The following is a 15,777-nucleotide window of genomic DNA, read 5'->3' on the forward strand; positions in this document are numbered from 1 at the left end:
CCAGGCTCCAGGGATCCACCTGTCCTGGGTTCCCTCCCCTGTGCTCAGTGCAGGTGTGCATCTCTCTAAGTGTGGTTTCAAATGAGTTGCAGTGATCTGCCCATCCAAGATGAAACTTGCTGTAGTTTTGATAAGGGAAATATGAAGTTGACCACAGATAGTGCAGGGTGTCCCTGTCTCAGGGAGGTTGACACCATCTGGGTGACTATGATTGAACCTACTTTCTACAGCCTTCAGGCCCCTCTCTAATTCTTCTTCATTAACAGGCAATAAAATAAAAGCCCTGATTATATACAAGTTAGTCAACAACTGCTATTGATTCCATGGACTTTCCACTAATTGACCTGCAAGGCCCTAATCCCTCTTCTTTCAAAAAGCTGCATCTCTGTCAGCATCCCAATCTTGTTGCCAACACTGTCAAGAAACAGGCTACTTGCAAGTTAGCCTGCTGGAACCCCATGGATGCTAGTAAAATACATGATAGTCCTAACTTAGAGCAAAGGAGTTTATCATTGCAATAGTAGTAGCCAGAGTACCAGCATTTCTTGTATATTCTTCAAGCCCCAGTTCCCAAGGGCCCAGGGAGACTGCACTGGTAGTGGTTGTGTTACAGGTGAGGAAGCCTGAGTTTAAAAAACCTGCAACTTTTATAACAGGCAATACATCTTTACCCTGAAGGAAGATGATGTCATGTATTCTAAAGCTATTTGTGGGCCCTCCCTGATGGTACAACAGGTTAAAGCACAGCACTATGAAGCTCTCTACATCCAGGTTGATCCCAGGCCAGGGAGGTGACCCACATGGCACAGCAGACCTCTCCTATCTCACTCACTGTTCCCCTCCACAGTGTATTTCAATTATTCTGCCTGTTCTGCTCCCCACTCTGTTTCTGGTGAATCCTCTCACCCCCTGCACCTCTGGCTTGTACCCCAGTTCTTGTATGCATACATAAATAAATCATTTTTTAAAATTTAAAAAAAAAAGCTATTTGCTAGGTGAACATCCTGGACAGGTAGTTCAGAAAGTGCCTCTGTTCATGGGACATGGAGAAATACAGTCACCTGTGGAGAATTGCTTCCCAACTGTCCACTGCAATTACTGCGCAAAAATGTTACCAGCTCACCCTTCTACCCCATCTGGTTGGGAGGTTGTCTGGTGAATTCTGCTGACATCAGAGCTTCAAATGCCTACTTAATGATGACCTATGGTGCTGAAAAGAACAGGAAAGATTTAAATGGGTGTCATTAAAGACAGTTGCCAACAACTCTTAGGTTTTATCAGGCAGCTATTAGGTATCAAGTACAGTTGAAATAGACAGGATGGTGTGTGTGTGGGGGGGGGATGGCACAAGGCAGGTGTGGAGGTGCTCCTATACAATGGTGACATTGAGCAGAACCCTGAGGGAGGAAATAGCAGGTACAAAGGCCCTGAGGGGTGAAGAATTTTGACAGATGAATCAAGGGAAGATTAGGTTAGGGTTCTTCTTGTGGGTTGATTTTGAGGGTGAAATGAGATATGGGGCTCTCTCTGGTAGGACAAGAGGTTAAAGCACAGCACTATGAAGCTCAGCCACTGTAGCACAAGTTCGATCCCTGGCCAGGGAGCTGACCCACATGGCGTGGCAGACCTTTTCTGATCTACCCGCTGCTTCCCTCAGCAGTGTATTTCAGTCAGTCTGCCTGTTCTGCTCCCCACTCTGTCTCCACTGAATCCTATCACTCTCTGCACCTCTGGCCTGTATCCCAGCTTTGTATGCATAAATAAATCTTTGGGGAAAAAAAAAAAGAAATGAGATAGAGACATCAAGCCACTGTAGAATCAAGGATCTCCAGACAGCTTGGGAAGACTGCCTCACCAGATGTCCCAGGGCTGGGGGAAGCCCAGGATTTAACCAGGGCTGGGGAGATCCTCAGGCAGCAGTATTCAGGATGCATGTCTGGGCAGACAGCCAGAGAGCAACAAAGGAATAGGCCAAGGGGAGTAGAGAATGGGGAAGTCGCTTGAGACCCTCGTGCTGGGCCCCGGAGAGTCTCAGTCTCCCTTTCCTGACACGGAGATTTCTCCACCAACATTCAAGTCCATGATGGTCCCATCAACCAGAAGAGTGGTGACATATGGGTATTTTCCTATGTTTCTCAATTATCTTCTGGAAGGGAGAGGGGTGTCCCCGGACACTGTGATGGGGCAGGTCAGATGGAGGCACACTGCAAGAAGAGCGGGAGGTGCCCTCTTATGTGTCCAGGGTACATGCCAGCCTTCTATGGGGAGGCAGCCCCAGGGGCCAGGGGCAGCTATCTCTGGCTTCAGAAACCAGAGCTTTCTTCCTGACTCTGGCTTGGTTACCCCCACAGGGCCCCTGGGATTGCTCCTAACCATGTCCTGACATGAGGGTTGGGAAAGCAGCTATGACAGTTTGGGTCTGTTTATAGCTCAGTGGATGAGGTCCTGGGTCCAGTTGCTCCCTTCTCTGGACTGTGGTGTCCCTCCCCTCCCTGTCCTCCCTGCCCACCTGGACTAGGTCAGTGATTAACCCAAGGGTCATTGCATTTCATGGAACGACAATGTCACACAAAAATAATCTATAGCCAAGTAATTTGGGGGACACTGGATGATTAGAGTTCCCTTGCCACAGGATTATACAGAAACTTTTCCGCACATCCTAAACTCCAGAGGGTATGTAGCATGTGATGTTCACCAGGTGGCCTGTCCAGGGCACCTCATTATTCAGGACTTCTCACCCCTGGCATTCTGAAAGGCGTGCCTCTAGATACGTGACTTAAGATGATCCCCAGAGGAATTTCTAGTTCTTTTCTGAAATTTGAAAAATGGAACCCCACCCCACCCCACCCTCCATTGCCATTGCAATGCCCAGCCTACCTCCAGGCTGCCCCTGCATGCTCTCTGGACAAGCAGCTCCATCCAGAACTCAATATACCACCCACTTTTGTCCCTCCTGCTTTCACAGGGCCTTCATTCTGACATATTTCTCCCATAATTGCGTTTAGTGGCCCTCAGAGGCTCCACACCAGACTCATGTCTGCTCCAACACATGACATACTCATTCAGGATGGAGTCCTTTTCTTAGGGTGGGCAGAAGGTGAGCACTGAAGTGCCAAGAGGGGTGAACTCACTACCAGCGTTAACACACTGCTGGCTGTATACATGCAAAATACAGGCTGTCCTGCCTGGCACACTCGGGCTGGACCCCTGCCACACCCTGTCCAAAGGTGACTACAGTGCTGTCTCCATTTGGAATAGGGAAGGTCAGAACTCCTTGGGCAGGCAGACAGGGCAGCAGTCATTCAGAGGACGGGCCAGAGACAGGGAGACCGCCTACGCCAGCTCCCTGTAGAAGCTGGGGCAGGGCTGAGGCTGCTGGATAATGCAGGGCTTCCCATCACTTCCTGCAGAAGTAGAATTCTAATTGAATGAATTTGACAGTAGTCCAATAGTTGGCAGATAAAGGGAGCTGCTGGTTGGGGGTAGAGGATGCAGGGAGGGTGCACAGTGGAACCCCATACTGTGGCTTCTACTCTCCCTTCACAGCCCTGTCCCCTACCCATGGCTGTGTCCCCAGTGCCTGCTCCAAGAATCAGTCAAGTCAGCTTCCCAAGCCCGTCTACCTCCAGCACTGCCACTGGGGCCTTCCATAGGCATGGAAATCTGAACACAAGTGCTGCGGGCATGAAAAATGAAATACGGCCCTCCCTGGTGGTGCAAGGGTTAAAGCGCAGCACTGTGAAGCTACACGCAAGCACTGCATTGAGTTCAATCTCTGAGTTCAATCTCCGGTTGGGGAGGTGACCCACATGGGGTAGCAGACCTCTTGTGACTCCTGCTGCTCCCGTCAGCAGTGTATTTCAATAGATCTGCCTGTTCTGCTCCCCACTGTCTCTGTTGAATTCTCTCACCCCCCACACCTCTGCCCTGTACCCCAGTTCTTGTATGTATAAATAAATCTTAAAAAAAAAAAACAAAACTGGATTCTAGTTCTAGCTAAAACCAGGTATAACAAGCCAAGGACCCCATTTTCCATGTGCTCACGCATCTGAGGACTTGAAGGCAAGAATTCACAAAGGTAGGGGTACAATTATTTTGCAGTGACAATGTTTATTGAGAATGGCTCATTACAAACAAAATATATTTATGTATAAAATCTCTGCAATGCAAAAGATCCCTTTTGTCCCTGTGTGGCTGGAGTGAAGACGTCAATAGTCCAGTGTGGCTTCAGGGGTTGCACTGGGCCCCAGTGTGCAGACAGGGGGCTGAGGGTGCCATGTGCTGTGGGCAGAAGCTCCTGATGTCTGGACTCTTCCAGCCTGCCTTTCATGACATGCGCAAGAACACGACACTGTTTGCACAACACTCCCCCATCAGCTGGCACCACCTCGGGGCAGGCAGCTTTTCTCGTAACCTTCCAGGTGGGTGACATCTAGCTTGTGGCTTGCCCTGAGAAGCCTCCTCCAAGGCCGGGGCCAATTTCGGTGTCCCATGATGGACTGAGGTATTGTGACCACTCTCCTGGTAGAGGCTGTTCCCATGCTAGACCTACTGGCACGGCTGTCATGTCTCTCATGCAGCCACTGTGGAAGCTTGGCTACCTCACTGCTTCCCTCTGTACAGCTATTTTCACTGGATTCTCCTGAGAATGCCCAAACCCCCACAGCTGTCACACAGGAAACTTGTGGAACTGGAGTTCCCCGGGATCCTGGGCCACCCAGCATTAAGGCAACAGATATGAGACCAGTCCGAGGGCAACACTAGTCTCTGAAACCCAGGGTAGCTGCCCAGTTAGCAGTGCCTCCCTCTTGACCCAAGGAGGCCTCTGGTGTTGAGGAGCAACTGGCTGGGTAGTCTGACAGTCCTGTAAACAGGACCCAACGCAGCTTCTCAAGCAGCCACCCGGGTAGGGCCAGGGGCTGATGGAGGCAGATGCTGAGTGTGGCTTACAGTCTGGGAGGGGCAGCAGCTGCACTGCATCATGCCCTCAGCACTGCTCGACCAAGACACAGGGGTGCAGGGTGGTATGACTACTGAGGCATCCCTGGTCCTCTGGGAACGATTCATTCATTCCCTTGGGAATGATAATTATCCTTATTTTTCAGGTGCAGACCTAGGTTTAAGATGAAGCACGACTACTTCCTGGCAAACTTCACAGACTGGGCCGACTTTGTAAGATAATGGGCCTGGATACTCAGTCCGCCTCATGGTGAGTCCCCTTCTCTTTGGAAGAGACATTGAGATGGCTTACCTGGCTCATGAAAAGAGGTGTCAGTGGTTCCAAAGTACCTGCAAACTCACTATTATTATCTCACTTGTGGGAGGGGGTGGGAAGAGGAAGAGAACAGCTCCAGTTCATGATTCATGCCACGTGATCCTGGGCAAGTACCCTTCACTGTCAAAACAGAAGAGAACCAACGTCTTTACAAGGCTGCGGCGTGAACTCCAGAGTGGATGGGAAGCCATAGGCTTCCTCAACATTGCTTCAGGAGCACAGCACCCAGCCCTGGCGATTCTGGCTCCTCCCACTCAGGACTTAGGCTACTGTGATAGGCCTCAAAGTATGTCTGCGGGGAGGGGGGAATCCTTGGGGTTCAGGCAGATGTTCTGGTCCTTGGTCAGGCATTCCTGGAGCACGCTGAGCATCGCCAGCCCACAGACCCTACCTACCAAGCCTGCCTAATACCCTCCACCCTGGAGGTCTGAGTACCTGGGGAGTTTCAGAGTCCTCTTTGCCTGAGGTCCAGCCCTCCACAGGGCCAAAAGACAGTGCAACCAGCCCACTAGGGCTACTGGGAGGGGCAATGGCATCCATCAAAGAGGACAGGGGGTCTGCAGCACTTCCAGGGAGAGGGCTGAGGGCAGTTCCTATCAAGGTCTGGTGCAATCCACAGCCCTGGCAGTTGGGCTAGGCTCCAAACGCACAGATGCTGTCCTGACAAGTAGCATCTCTCTTTAGCAGTCAGTCCCTGTCTCAAAGACATGGGCTCGGGTCTCCCCCCACCCTAGGGTCTGGATCATAGACAAGAAGGGCACCAATAGGCTGGATATTCCCTGGGCTTGGAAGGAGTCAGGCTCAGAGTCCGGGGGAGGCCCTGCCTCCAGCCACTAGCAGGTGTGGGGGTTAAGTGGCGTGATGATTCTCAGCAGTGGCAGATGAAGCAGGCATGCTGTGGTCTCCTCGAGTTCCCTAGAGCTTCATCACACTGGCTCAAGCAGTTTTGCATTACAACTCCAACAGCCCCAGGCCCGGGCATGGCCTCCTGAGTAGCCTCAGCTGGACAGGGTAGAGTAGGATCCAAGGGCCTGGGGACACCAGGCTCCTGCCGTCAGCTGTCCAAGTAGACAAAGAGGATGTCCTCGTCTGTGCCATAACTAGTTCTGGCTTCCTCAAAGTTACTGACACTGGCGCTGCACATTCCTGCTGGGGGTGAGAGGGCAGAGGGTCAGTGGGTGCAGGAAGAACATTGGCTTCACTGGTCCCGGGGAGCTGGGGAAGGTCTGACTATGTTGCACCTGCCTGGCCACCTCGCCCTTCTCAGGTCTTCCACGCCTGCAAGTTCCTCCTTGCCTGCTGCAGGCCTCATCGTTTCCTTCTCGAAACTCTCCCCCATTTAACAGATGGAGAAAGTAAAGCCCAGAGAGGGGATGAAACATGGTCAAGGACATACAGGGTAGGAATGTGAGGTGTTCCCCTTCTTCAGTCTGGAGCAAGCGCAGGGGCTGTCCTGGGAGAGGTGGATTCGGGGACAAAGGGGAAACTGCAGTCTTTGCAGAACAAGATGGTGAGCCGGGGCTCTGGGCGGCAGCATGGGACTAGCAGTGTGGGAGGGACAGATGGCCTGGGCATGCGGAGGCCCTGGGACGCCGGGTCTGTGGTTGGTTTGCTATATAGTCGGACGGTAGCACGAATGACACGAGCCCAGGAGAGTGGATGCTTTGGGAGAGCTGAGGAGGAAGACCTTGGCCACATCAGCCTGAATGGGAAGGAGTGATGTGGGCAAGGCATCTGAATGCAGGCCCTTGCCACCATCGTCCTGCCATACTCACGATCGGCGTAGGCTGGGTTGTTGTAGAAGATGCAGCCAGTGGTCCGGTTGTAGCCACGCAGCACGATGAAATGGCCCTGGTACTCTGGCGTGCGGCAGAAGCAGCGGTGGCTGCTGGGTGTAAAGCAGCAGTACTTGACGGGGCTAGAGCAGAGGTCGCAGTGCAGCACCCCTGAGTTCACCAGCACAATGGCCACGTGGCCCTGTGCCAGGTGTGCCTGGATGTCCTGTATGCTCACCGTGCTGTGGACAGAGGGAGGGTCAGCTGGTGCTACTGGGCCCCACTGCCATCACTCAAGTGGGATGGTCCCACTTGGACCCCTGTACTTCCATATGTCCCAAAGCTGGGAGCAATGCTTCTCTATGCCCTGAGCTCCCTGCAGTTGGGAATGACCTACTTTGACATGGGGGCTCAGGACCCATGAAGACACGGAGGATGCCAAATAAGCTGGCCCTGTCAGGCTCTTCATGGGGTGGCAGGTCAGGTCCTAGTCAAGCACCATGAGAGCAGCACACAGGACTCCCACCTCCTAACCTGGTCAATGAATTCTTTTTGCCAATTGCCCTCCTTGATCCTTTCCCCCACTCATGTGTTTTATACTGGAAAACTATCAGCCCAATTTGATTCCCAAATCTGAGCCAAGCATGTCTTCACCAGCTTTAAAGCCAAGTGCTTTTTGCAAAGGGCTCTTTTTTTTCTCGGCGCTCCTTGTCAGGGGAGGGGCTGTCAAGGCAGGTCTGACCAGCACCACCTGCTGGGGGAACCCCCAGTTCAGCAGTTGGCTGCCTAGAACAAACCTTTGAGGCCAATTGGTGTCCCCCAGAAGGCAGCAAGTTCAAATAAGAATCTAGAAAGGGAGAAGGACTGGGCAGGGGGTCCCCAAAGCCAGATGTGCAACTACCCTCAAGGGTGGGGATGCTCTCCCACTTGGGTCTTCCTTCCTGAGAACTCTCTTCAGGCGTGGCAGTGAGAGCACTGCGTGGCCGGGACAACAGCCAAGGCACACTGGTGCTTGGTTCGCTGCTTCAGCCCCAAAAGACAGGCCATTTTCCCATTTGGTCTCTGAAATGAAATGACTGGCTGAGTCCCACAGGTGTGTACGAGAGTGGCATTTCAGTTGCAGGAAGAAAGGAGGGGCTCTGCGGGAAGGAAAAGCAGCAGGCTTCATGGAATAACCTGGTATGGAGGTGCTGGGTTCAAACCATAGCACTGCTGAGAGCTGTTTTTCCCTTCCTCAGTTTCCCTGCCTGAGGAATGGGGACAGCACCAGCGTCCCACTCAACAAGACTACAGCTGTCAAGTGCCTCTAAATAAAGACCTGCTGCCTTTCCTGCTAAATGTGCTCATGTGGTCAAAGATTATGTCAACACTCCCCCCTCCAATTTTCCAACTCACCCATTCTTGGCTATACTGTGTTAATGAAAACTGACATCTGTAAAGATTAGGGAGACCTGAGCTAACTGGTCTAGGGATGTCTGTCTGGGAGCTGAGCCAGCAAGCCTGAGGGAGCCCAAGCGAACCTGGAGAAATAGTCTCAGGGCTGCCGGAACCTGTGCCCCCCACCTCCAGCCCCGCCCTTATCTAGATGAGAAAGGGGAGACCCATGTAAGGCCTGTGAGCTGGGCCTTCCTAAGCAACCTATCGTGCTGTCCCTAATACCCTCCATCGCCATGCCAACATACCCCTCTGCTATCACACCATCACAGGGAGCAGCCACCATCCTGTGAGCAGCCCAAGGGCAGGCTAGAGTCTGTCTTGCTCACCTGCCTCTCCAGTCCCTGCTCAGGACCAACCCAAGACCAGGGCTTTGGGTATAGTAAGTCAAGTAGCCCCTGGTCCTATTTTATGGATGAAAAAAACAAGTTTGGGGTGGGCAAGTCACTACCCATGGCCTCCTGGGTAGGAAACCCACTCTGCCTGACTTACGAATCCCAAGTCTTTCTCACAGGCCATCTTGAGGCCTCTACCTCTGCAAGTCTGGGTTAGCAAATAGAAAAATGAAGGTACACGGAGGCTCACCATTTTTCCACCAGCACCTTGCAGGCCTTGGCTTGTGTGAACAGCTGATTTACCCGGGTCTCCTCTGTGTCAAAGTGTTTCCTATAAAAGGACTAAAGAGAAAAGGGCAGGCTGGAGGGTGTCACCCATCCTGGCTACCCTCGCCCCTTTGGATATGTGAAGAGCATGTGATGGAGTCAAAGACAGCAAGAGAATGGAGATGGCGCAGGCAGCATGCCTGAGGAGAAAGCTGTGTCTGCCCCAAGCTGGCAGAGTGGCTGGCCAGAGAGCACAGGAGATGGGTGGGCAGTCAGCCTCAGATTGGAGCCCCTGGGGAGGTTGGTCACACCTGGGCTTAAGTTAAGTACCTGGTCGGTACGAGTAGGAATCAGCAGTAAGGTGTAAAGGGGCGGTTAAGTCCGCCTGGACACTCAGCTAAGCCAGGGGAAGCCGGTGAAACATATTTTAATGCAGGGGACTTAAAAATGTTAGCACTCTAGTGGGGGAAACAGAGAAGACCTTTTTCTCTGTCCCGTGGTTAGATGGTCAGAATGTTCTAGTCTGGAACATTCAAAGGAGAAGTTGACCAGCACTGGCCATCATGCCATAACCTCTCGCCAACAAGGCCAGCAGTGACTCTGTTCTGCCAAGTTTCAGAGTCTGGGACGAGATCTGCCTTGTTGCAGGCAGGACCAGCTTTCGCTGTGCAGGGAGGGAGACTACACTGATGTGTTGGCGAGGCTACCTCAGCATTCTTTCTCAGAAAGAAAACATTGAGGTTTTTTTTTTCCAGAATACCAATTAATCAGCTTGAAGCGGGGTGTCTTGTGAAAAGAAAAAAAAGGGTAAGCGATGGCCAGACAAGGTCAGAACAATGTGCTTTGGGGCCCCAGGCCCTGCCTTGTGCTGAGGGGTGGCAGGGAAGGACACAGGAAGCCAGCCAAAGAGGCTTCTCTGTATAGCCTCAAGAGCAGTCAAAGGCTGGCAGGAGGTGCTGGGAAGGATCCAGCTCTCTGCAGAACCTCTCTGCAGAGGGCACTAGGAACCTCAAGGTCACCTGGTCTGAACAGCTCCTAAGTGCTGCCTGCAGCAGATTTGACACTGCCCCGGTCTCTCCACATCTGTGAGCTGACTGCACCTTCTTCCAATGCCTGGACTGGGGAGGGTTAGCTGCTCACCTGGTTTTTGTAGCCCTTGTCAACGCCCAGGGTCTGGGTACAGAAGCGGTGCCTCACACCAAAGTGGCGCATCAGGTAGGCCAGGTCAATGGTCCAGATGCTTCTGGTCAGCTGCAGCTCCTGCAGCGCACGCTCGAACTCACTGTCGTCCAGCTGGCCCAGGTACCTGTAGGCAGTCAGGCTGCTGAAGATGCCTCATCCTCCGGGGAAGCTGACTGGCTCACTTCTTACCTTTTGGCCCATCAGCCACCGTCAGACCTCTCACTCCCCAAAAGACTCCAACCTCGTATCTCCTACTCTCGTGCTGCCTGAGGGCCATGCTGGCCCTGGAACCGAGGGCCTAGGTTCAAATCTCTTGCAGGTTGTGTGGTGTGGAAGTCACCACTTCCTCTGGCCTCACTAGCTGCACCTCTGGCCTCACTAGCTGCACCTAAGTTGAGGTGTTAGGACCACATTCGTGGTTTTCTAAGTTTAGTCAGAGTCTCCATTTTTAATTCTGCATGGAAAACAGGCAAGGGAGAGACTATCACCAGGCAATTCCCAGAGGTCACCTGAAACCTCTTCTGTGAAGAGATGGTTATTGTGCCTCCAGGCTCTGTAGTTCCTGTGATGCTCATGTAGCCTCAGCTCTGAGGTTGGCTCCCCAGTGACTCGGTCTCCCAGGAGCCTAAGTCTACAGGCTGAAAGGCCTTTTGTCCAAGCACGGGGTCACTCTAAGGGCCAGACCTGAGCACCTCAGTCTTCCCTGGTCATTCCCAGAATAGAAACTCAGAAGACCTGGGCCACCACTTGCTCCATTTTGCAGATGAGACCGAACCCAGGTAGAAGCTGGGCCGCCCCCCCCCCAGCCCCCAACTAGAGAGTAACATGGATGATGACTCCCACCCAGATCTCTCCAGATCTCTTGTAGCCAGAGCAGGTGGTGTGGAGGGCGAGGGCCTGGGCCTACCCACTCACCGCAACACCATTCTGGAGCAGGCTAGGCCGCAGTCCCAGTGGTACAGCTGCTGGATGATGGGCACTGGCAGCTGCACAAAGTCCCCTGCGTGGAAACACATGGCAGTCATAGAACCCTGGGGCAGTACCCACCGCTGCCACCCCTATTTTAGTTGCCATCATTGGCTCCTGCATAGATCCTGTAAGCGCTGTGCAGAGATGGTTCACAGCCCTTTAAGTCTCCCAATCCTTTCTCTTTACAACAGTGATCTCCCCAAAACACCAATCAGAGCAGCTCAGTCTGACTTAAAACCCTCCAGTAGGCTGGTTGTGCTCTTTCTTAGGATACCACTTTCAAGGCTGCTGCCCTGGCACCTCTGCCTCTTTGCCTTTCTTGGCTTTTACCAGGTGCCCTCCAGATAGAATCTTAAGTCCCAGGGCCTTTGAACACCTGCTCCCTCTGCCTAGGCACTCCTGGTCTCCCAGGCCTGAGCTAACTCCTGCCCGAGGATGTCACTTCTCTATGACGCTCCCCTCAAGATCCAAGAGAAAGGGCAGGACCATAGGATGCGAGAGGTACTCCCTGGATATGCATGTTCGAATCAGTGAGGCCCTGAACTGCCTGATTTCAGACCCCCCAGGGCCGCCATGGTATCTGAAGACCATAGCTAGGAGGAGGCTGCCACATATTGTTTGGGGAATGCTATCCTAAACGACCTCTCACTCTGTCCTTGCCAAGTGGTGAGCAGGGCAGGATTCGATTCAGGCTTTCTAGCCCCATCTCTGTCACAGTGGGTGAAGCAACTGAATTGCTCCTGCTGGACTACATTTGGTCATCTCTAAAGTGGGGACTTTGGTCCACTCTGACCATGTTTAACTAATATTTCCTAAGAGCCTAGTAAATGCTGTACCTGGAGATACAATGGTCAGTGACATAGGTCCCTGTCCAGTGGACAGCAAAAACAAGCACATACAAGAGAAAAATGGAGCACTGGGCTAGGGGAAATGGTAGGGGTAGAGCTTGGAAAGGTAAGAATCAGGGAACACAGGCAGAGGGGGGTACAGAATATGCTAAATCCCTGAGGTAGAGGCAAGTCAGCCTGTGGTCTACAGGATCTTCCTACTCTGAGACCCCATGACTCGGGACAAAATTCAGACTAAAGAACCAGGAGGGACTTTCCTATTTCATCTCAGTGGTTCCTGGGACCTCCCTTGAGCCTGAGGCCAGCCTGAACAGAACTGTCCCTGGAGTCTGCCAGCCATGCCAGTCCCAGTCCCCACTGTTGGTACCACCTAAAGGTACCAGTCCTGGAGTCCATCCTGGCCTTCTCACCTGCTAGAGACTGTCTGGGCAGTCCCTTACCTGAAGTGGGCCCCAAGCTCCTGCTCTTCTATGTCTAAACTACCCACCCACCTACACATGCATACTAGTCTTCAAGGTCAGACCTGCGACTGCTCTTTCACTGGCCTCTCTCCCCTCACTCCCTACCCTCAAGGGCCTATGGAAGGCAGGATGGCAGGGGTGAGGACACACCACAAGCCACTTAAATCACCTGAGAGGCAGCTAACCTCTCTCTACTTCTCTGGACCTATGTCCTCTTCTACTCTTGCCCTGCTTCCAAAAGAAACCCAGACCCCTCCTTCAAGGCCTCTGCAATTTCACCTCCTCCCACTGCCACAGATCCAGTCCTGAGGGCTCAGGCCTGCTGACTCCTGCCTGTCTTCGCCCCAAATTCCACCCCTCCTCTCCCATGTCTGTACATAGCAGCCACAGGGATCCCATCCACAATTTCTCTTTGCTCAGGATAACATTCTTACCCTTTACCATGACCTACAGGTACTGCCCAACACATGGTGCACCAACCTCACCTTGGCCCACTACTCAATGTGTTTTAGGAACCCAGGGAACCCATCAAGCATCATTCCACGCCAGGCCTTTACACATGCAGCTCTCTGTAACTCTGACTCCTGTTCTCAAAGTTGTTCTTTTTCATCATTCAGGTTTCAGTTCAAAGTTTCTGAGTAGCTTCTCTGACTATGCTTTGGGTGGGGGTGCTTCCTTCACAGCATCGGTTTGTTTACTTTGCAAATGTAACAAACATAAAGATAGCTTGTTTCCTCACTATATATAAGCTATCTGAGGGCAGAAAATTTGCTAGTCTTTTTCCCTGTTATTCCCAGTGCTGAGTATCTAGTGGTTAATAGTAACTCAATAAACATTTGTTGGGGGAAATGAATTTAAGTTAACCCTGACTTTGTCTTCCAGTGATTCCTTTTCCAAAATAATTTCCCCAAAGGGTCCAGTGGAGAGTTGTATAAATACCATTTTTGTCCCCTCATGGTGGGGTGTCTCCCTTTCTAAGAACCCCTTACCATGGTCATAAATTAGTGCCTTTTTGTTTTTCCTTCATACACAAGTGCTTCGCTCCTCAGCTCCTCAGTTTTTGCTCTTGTATATCCCTTAGCCTGGCATGTTGCCTCTGAATTTCCAAATCCTTTCCCTCTCCGAGCCCCTGAATACAGAGTACCTGACGAGGTGTCTGTTCCTCACTGGTCAGAAATCCTCAGTGGCAGGTGGGGAAGAGGCTTACAATCACCTCCTCCTAGTCCACAGCCCAGAGCAAGCACTCAAAGTCTTGATGGAAGTCTTTTTTCCAAAAGGGTCTTATTCCTTGAGATGCCTTGGGCCTACTCACCCTCACCCCTCAACCTTTCAGACTGTTCACATTCACAGCTTCTTCCTTACTCTGAGCCTGGGCTCTGATACCAACTAGCTGGGCTGTCTCTGTCTGTGCTACATATGTGGCATAGGAAAGCTGTTATCCAGGGCCCTTGGGAACTTCCCTGCCCTTCTGCCCCTCCTCTTCTTGCCTTGCTCTCTGAAACTCCTTTGATCGTGGGGCCCTGCAAGCCTTAACATCCCCACTTGGCCATCCCAAGTCTTGGCATTGGCAATTAGCCCACAGGGATACTGAGATACTTCTGTGGGCAGGTGATAAGGGTAGGCAAGGCCTTCCAAACCCAAAGCTGTTGCCTGATGTTGATGCCTGGAGTTAAGGGACGGCCCTATCTGAGAGCTATGGCTTCCGGGAAGGCCCTGACCTGGCATCACTTGGCAGCTGTCATCAAGGAAGTAGGCAACTCACTGACCTTGGTAATTAACCCCTCTGAGCCTCAGTCTGCTCATCTGCAGAAACGAATGTAATGATCTTCTGGGGTTGTTATGAGGATTAATGAGACACTGCAACACAGTGCCTGCATATTAAAAACTCCCTATGAATGTGAGCATCCACTGGAGTTCAGGAAAACCAGGTGCTTCATGGGCCAACATCCCAGAGTTGGGGGTTCAGAGATACAAATCCCAGTATAGCATCAGACCCTACCCCATGCTGCAATCACAAGAGACCACCCCCTATGTGACACCATGGTCCCACTGATACCTTAGGATTGGGGTCCCATATGCTCCTCACATCTCCCGTAAGATGGCTCCTCACGTTGTTTACTAGTACTTTCTCTTTCTCATCAACCCTGAGCCTTGAGCAGGACAGGACTCACTACTTCCCCACCCCACCCCACCCCCACGCACTGAGAGAAGCAAACTGAGGGCCAATCTTGGTTTCTACCTAAAGGAACTCAGGTCATTTCAGACAGAAGGAACAGCAGCTGAAGAATAGCAGCAAGACAAAAACGCTGAGTCTGGAAGGTTAAAAAAAGGGGTTCTCCCATTGCCTTGTGTTCTCAGCCAGTTCCCTGCCCTTCTAGGCCTCAATTCCCCTACAGTTCCCAGCGGGATTATTTCCCCAGGTGGCTCCAGAAGGACTAGACACTTCTGGGTAAGGTGGCACCTTCTTACAACCAGCACCCTCCCCTCAGGACAACTGTAACAGCTGACATGGGGTTCCAGCCCAGGAGTCTCAAGAAGCCCCAAGTGACCCGGGCTGGGGAGCAGAAGGGCCAAAGCGAGTGTGTACACCTGGCCAGGTTTCGCCTGAACCTCTACAGCCTCGGCAGAGGTGGCGGTCAGCCCAAGGTCGCGCGGCCGGACCCTGCCCCGCGCTAGGGCGGGGTTCCCCTAGCTTCCCGGGGTGAGGGCTGAGGCCTAGGGAAGCACTAACCCGGCTCGAGCTGCTGCCCCGCTGCCTCCGCCTCCGTCCTCATGACCCGGGCGGCGCGGGGCGCCCATGGCCCTGGCCCCGCGCCGGCAGCAGCTTCGGCTTCGGCAGAGGCGGGAGAGGGACCGCTGCGTGTCGGGTTCCTCCGCGGCACCAGAAACCGCGGTGAGCAGAGGAGGCGGCGGCTGGGCCACCCCAAGCCCCGCCCCGGCCCTGCCAAGGCTCCGCTCCTGGCCCCGCCCCTCCCCAGGCCCCGCCCCTCCCTGGGCCTGGGGTTTGGGGGCCCCCTCCTGATTTCCTCCGGATTACGATCCTAGAGGCCCAACCCCTTAAACCCGTCCCAGCCAATCGCTGTCTCGGTTGCTGGTCACCACGCCCCTTCCCTCCCCATGTCCAGGGGCGGATGGACAGACACTGCTCCACCCCCGTGCCGGCCCCTTTCTCTGAGCCCCGCCCCGGGGCCCTAGCGTTCCGCGAACTTAGCCGAGAGGTTCTTCCTCAGC

General features: G+C 52.9%; 1 protein-coding gene across 2 annotated transcripts; it reads right to left on the reverse strand.

The window, feature by feature from the left end:
- Positions 1 to 4,096: 4,096 nt before the first annotated feature.
- Positions 4,097 to 15,493, reverse strand: GUCD1 (guanylyl cyclase domain containing 1). Of its 2 annotated transcripts, none has more exons than XM_004680917.2 (6): positions 15,278 to 15,493; positions 11,184 to 11,268; positions 10,227 to 10,392; positions 9,070 to 9,161; positions 7,051 to 7,292; positions 4,097 to 6,421 (listed from the first exon to the last, which is right to left on the reverse strand). In XM_004680917.2, exons 1-6 carry the CDS (start codon positions 15,318 to 15,320, stop codon positions 6,330 to 6,332), a joined length of 720 nt encoding a protein of 239 aa, XP_004680974.1. In that variant the 5' UTR covers positions 15,321 to 15,493; the 3' UTR covers positions 4,097 to 6,329. The 2 variants fall into 2 exon arrangements, with proteins under 2 accessions (XP_004680974.1, XP_004680975.1); XM_004680918.2 differs by having other exon boundaries at positions 4,097 to 6,424.
- Positions 15,494 to 15,777: the final 284 nt, after the last annotated feature.

Source organism: Condylura cristata, unplaced genomic scaffold (assembly GCF_000260355.1).
Source record: "Condylura cristata isolate star-nosed mole 26May11 unplaced genomic scaffold, ConCri1.0 scaffold00011, whole genome shotgun sequence".
NCBI classification, from domain to species: Eukaryota; Metazoa; Chordata; class Mammalia; order Eulipotyphla; family Talpidae; genus Condylura; species Condylura cristata.

Coding starts and splice junctions, on each gene's coding strand:
- GUCD1 (XM_004680918.2), bottom strand. CDS start 15,320: ATGAGGACGGAGGCGGAGGCAGCGGGGCAGCAGCTCGAGCCGG. Junction 11,269..15,277: donor GGGGCAGCAGCTCGAGCCGG/GTTAGTGCTTCC, acceptor GTTTCCACGCAG/GGGACTTTGTGCAGCTGCCA. Junction 7,293..9,069: donor AAGGTGCTGGTGGAAAAATG/GTGAGCCTCCGT, acceptor CTCTGTCCACAG/CACGGTGAGCATACAGGACA.